The sequence below is a fragment of the Hippocampus zosterae genome, unplaced genomic scaffold, assembly GCF_025434085.1.
Source record: "Hippocampus zosterae strain Florida unplaced genomic scaffold, ASM2543408v3 HiC_scaffold_204, whole genome shotgun sequence".
Lineage (NCBI taxonomy): Eukaryota > Metazoa > Chordata > Actinopteri > Syngnathiformes > Syngnathidae > Hippocampus > Hippocampus zosterae.
This window is the reverse complement of record NW_026262811.1, coordinates 24,197-28,857: the sequence shown is the minus strand read 5'-3', so window position 1 is coordinate 28,857 and position 4,661 is coordinate 24,197. Positions and strand designations below refer to the sequence as shown.

Here is a 4,661-nt window from a genome sequence, read left to right as displayed (position 1 = left end):
AGAAAGGTAGCTCGCCTTAGCTGTAGGAAAAACTTGGCATGTCGTTCATCAAGCTGAAGAACATCCGCTGCGCTTAATCTCGCAGCCCGCCCTTCGACAGCAGGTCTCTGTAGTAGCATGATCCGTGTTCCAGGATCGGCAGGGCCTCTTTCTTGCCCAGACAGCTAAACCTAATAATCCGGTCATCCACCGCCACCCCCTCCTGCTCTTTTTCCTTTCCCGTCATCCTCTCCAACTGCTCGACCACAGACTCCCCTTCAACAACCCTGGCCACCACGACCTCCTCCGAAGCAGGGTCAATAATTTTATCAAACTACTTCTCAAGCCTGCCTACATCCGCCAGCTTATGGTGCTTCTTAAGAAAGGACTATTCGTAGAACATCCCCTTTTGCAGGTTTTTGTTGATGGCCATGCTCGCCCGCATGGATTCTTGTCTGGCCTCGTAGTTGTTGGTGGCTTCTTCGAGGAACAGTCGATCGAGGGCGGAGCTGTGCAGGCTGCCTTCGAGGTTGAGCATTTAGTGGGCGGAGGGCATCACCCTACCCTTGTTCTTTTCTTAGAGTGCCCGGGTAAAGGCTGAATCGAAAGCCTCCTTCATGAGCTCAAGGTCTGGCTCGGCAGGCCTGTCAGGCTTTCTCTCCGCTTTCGCGGGGGTGATGGGCGGCGCGAGGCCAAGTAGTTGCTCCCTGATCTTAAAGATAGGACTGTTTTGCTCATCCTCCTCGAACATACCCAACAGTCAATAAAAACAGGATGAATGCGGCAGGCAACCGTTTGCTGCCGCTTAAGGAACATTAGCGAGCCAGGGCGGTGCATCTCAGAAAGCTGGAGGAGCTCAAATGCCGGACGAGGAAGGGGCTGTCGACTTCCTATGAGCCTCAACGCAACGCCAAACGCGAAGTTGCTGAAGAAATCCGCTGGGAGCAGATGTAACGCGAAAACCTCATCCTTCTCGAAAAGATCCGCGTGGCAAGGCCAATCCAGTCCCGCAACCGCAGCCACGCACGTTCCCTGCGCGAGTCCATCTGGAAACGAGAGCAGCTCTAAATCGACCAACAAAACATGAGAATGCTTAAACGCATAGTCGACAAAAAAAGCACTTATCAAGTCCGCCCCATGCGCAAGGATTTCGCAAGGCACCGGTATGAACTGCGACAGAGATCAAGGCATCCTGGGTCTAGAAGCACCAGCAAAAAGAGGGAATCTGGTAGTGTCATAAAAACGGTTGGGTTTGACCGCTGCTTGGTCAACCGGATGGTGGAGGTGTCTGGTGAGCCCATGGAGATGAGGGCCGGATTAGTGAAGGACAGTCTGGTCATCCTCTGTGACGATGGAAATAAGAGCCACTTCATTCAGATGCCAAACGACTAGGCCTACCACCTACTCAAGGACGGATGCAAAGGCAAGCCTGAATAGCTCGCCCGCTACCTCAAACTAGAAGATAATAAATTAATCCTTGACCCCTACCAATGATGGATTTCATTTACTCTTATTTAAGAAAATGCAGTTAGTTTGGAAGTAAAACATTAATTAAATTAATTATCTATAGTGCATGCATTTCTGTCATATCGGGTTTTTAGATATCTGGTGATAACAAATATTTGGATACATTGAATGGGGGAGACTGGAAGCACTGAAGTTTGCTATTCGGTTGAGAAGGATTATGAGCCAAGCCGTGGAGAATCCGGTATTTTCAGGGCTTCATGGAATTAGTCAAGCTTGCTGTCCCAGCCTTCAGGGGACATCACCAACCTCCAAGAGTTGTGGATCGACACAGCCAGACGCAACGCAGGCGCAAAATATCTCGGCACGATCCAAAATAAAGTCAAAGATTCATTTTTCTGTGCCGGTTCCTAAGAATTCCAGGAAATCGATTTCAGCACCTATGCTGATATTGATATTAAGGTCAGGGCTCTAGGCTCAGCCTTGATCGAAAAAGGGCTGGTAGTCGAGACCGACAAGTAGGCCTCGATTTCACCTTTGTGCCTGTACTCCCGGAACAGGGAGGAATGGATGGTCACTGATCTCGCCTGCGTCCTCTACGGGTTCACAAGTGTACCCCTCTACGACACCTTAAGCCTTGACAGCATCCCTTACATCCTCGACCAAAGCGCCAGCGTTACCATATGCTGCGGAAAGGCAGAGGCGAAAAGACTGACCCAGGTCAAAGAAATCCCCAAGGTTCAGAACGTGATCCTGTTCGACGACACTTAGCATGACATTGTCAATGCCCTCAAAGACAGGGGGCTGAACATTTTCGAGTATGCTGAGTTGCTGGAAATCGGGAGGAAGGCGAGCAAGCCCTGTCCGAAGCTGGAACCTGAACATCCTTTCACGATCAGCTATACGAGTGGGACCACCGGCAACCCGAAAGGAGTGGTACTGACCCATCGCAGCATGCTGGCTGCGGTCGCCTCATTCCACAATATCGAGGGGCTGAACATCTCAGAAAAAGACAGGACATTCAGCTACCTGCCTCTTCCCCACATCTTCGAGCGAGGCGTCTCGTACGTCATGCTGTTCCGAGGCGCGAATAGTGTGTTCTCCACCGGCGATAAGGACAAAATCCTGGACGAACTGAAATTCGTACAGCCCACCATCTTCGTGTCAGTGCCAAGGATCTTCAACCGGATTTATGCGAAAGTGTTGGGGGAGATTGAAAGCTCGGAGGGGATCAAGAAGGCCATTGCGACATCAGCGCTGGAGTCGAAGGAGAAGAACCTGATGGAGAAGAGCCAGTTCACCAGTACTTTTTATGACGCTATTGTGTTTTCGAAGGTGCAGGAGAAATTGGGTGGGAAAGTTAGGATTGCGGTGACCGCCTCTGCCCCGATTGAGGGGAAGGTCCTCAATTTCCTGAGAATAGCACTCGCCTGCCCCGTGATCTAAGCCTACGGACAGACCGAAAGCATGGGCTGCTTCTTCTGTACCAGCGTAGGCTAATCCAAAACCGGCCATGTCGGTGGCCCCAACCGATCAGTCGAGTTCAAGCTCGTCGACATTCCCTAGATGGATTACACCTCCAAGGACATCCTCGACTAAAAACGATGCCCACGAGGATAGATCTGCGTCAGAGGGCCAGGCCTGTTCAAAGAGTACTATAAGCAGCCAGAAATGACCAAGGAGGCGCTTGACAAGGACGGCTGGCTTCACACGGGGGACGTGGGGATGATCGTGCCAGGCAACAACGCCCTGAAAATCATTGACCGCAAGAAAAACATCTTCAAGCTGGCACAGGGCGAGTACGTCGCCCCTGAAAAGATCGAAAACTTTTATCTCTCTGTGACGGGCATCCAGGAGGCTTGGCTGCACGGCGACTCCCTTGAGAACTATTGTGTGGGGTTCTTTATCAGTGACGATGCAAATATCAAGTTGCTGGAGGAGAAGGTTGGGGTTAGTGGCGCCCCTGACGATCTCAGGAAAAGCAAGGCTTTCAAGACTGCCTTACTGAAGTACATGAATGATGTGGCCAAGAAGCAAGGCAAAAACAGCTATGAACTGGCCAAGAACTGCATGATTTACAAGGACTCCTTCGCGACCCAGGACCTTCTGACCAACACCTTCAAGATGATGCGGCACAAGGCCCGACAGACCTTCAAACCCGAAATCGAAGCCATGTACAAGGAAGGCGAGCTCAAATGAAGCAATATTTAATAATCAATAAATAGCGCATGACCGAGTTGCTAACCACTGTCAGGAAAAACTTCATGCGGACGATGGACGATCTATCTAAGACTGACAAGCTGTCGTATTTCAATTTCTTGGTGGCCGCCAAAAAGCTGAAGTTCTGGTTTATGCATACTGATGAGCTGATGAGCCTGAAAGCCTTTTTCTTTGAGAAAGGGGGGTCGGTCGAAAAGCAGGCCCTGGTGGACATTCTGGTGGTCAACGGAGTCGATGGCCTTGATCGCATGTATCGTGTTGACGAGTCATGTTAATTTCCGCACCGATTCTTTTAACGTCATTAAGGAGGTTGATGAGGATGATTAGGATGAGGCTGAAACGACTGAGTTGAGGGAAAATACGGTGGCGCTTAAGCTTCAGGATCTTGAGAAAAGACTCAGTCCCTTGCAAGAAGCCTTGAGGATTCTGGTCGAGCAGAAAAAGTTCAATATGCTAGAGATCTTCGACCTGGACCAAGACGGGAAAGTCAGTTTCCAAGATTTCGATAAAAGCCTCGGCAGACTAGCTTCATATAAAAACACGATCGATAAAGAAGACCGGCTCTTACTTTTCCAAGTGCTTATTGATCCTGTCCACGACCCTTAGTATCTCTAGGCGGAGCAGCTATAAAAAATACTGAATCTGTCGTAGATTAAAGGCCGGCTTGCCAAAAATTATAAGGAAAGAATCAACCCTGAATTTTTGAAGGAAAGGGGGCTGCCTGATTTCAGGATGAAAGACAGCCAGAAAGTGTTCATCCCCATGAGAAGCGCAGAAGTTGAGATGGGCAAGCCGAAGCCAGTCGAGACAACCCTCCCTTTGGTCTTCGGAAAATGCCGGGCTTTACCAATCCGCAAAAAGCAAAGATCAACATCCCGGCCAACCCATTCCTGGACCCACCACTAACAACACTCAGACACAAACGCCTAAAAATAAAAGATCGAAAAGATCCTCCGAGCAGGAATGCTGCCGGCCCCAAGAGCCAGCTCCTCAGAGAC

The 4,661-nt window shown here is 50.0% G+C and overlaps 1 protein-coding gene across 1 annotated transcript; it reads left to right on the top strand.

Moving 5' to 3' along the window:
- Positions 1-1,254: 1,254 nt before the first annotated feature.
- Positions 1,255-3,642, top strand: LOC127594547 (uncharacterized). The gene is given in 5 exon segments (XM_052056397.1): positions 1,255-1,324; positions 1,739-1,792; positions 1,859-1,961; positions 2,004-2,163; positions 2,215-3,642. Coding segments are annotated over 5 exon segments (1,815 nt in total).
- The last annotated feature ends 1,019 nt before the right edge of the window (positions 3,643-4,661 follow it).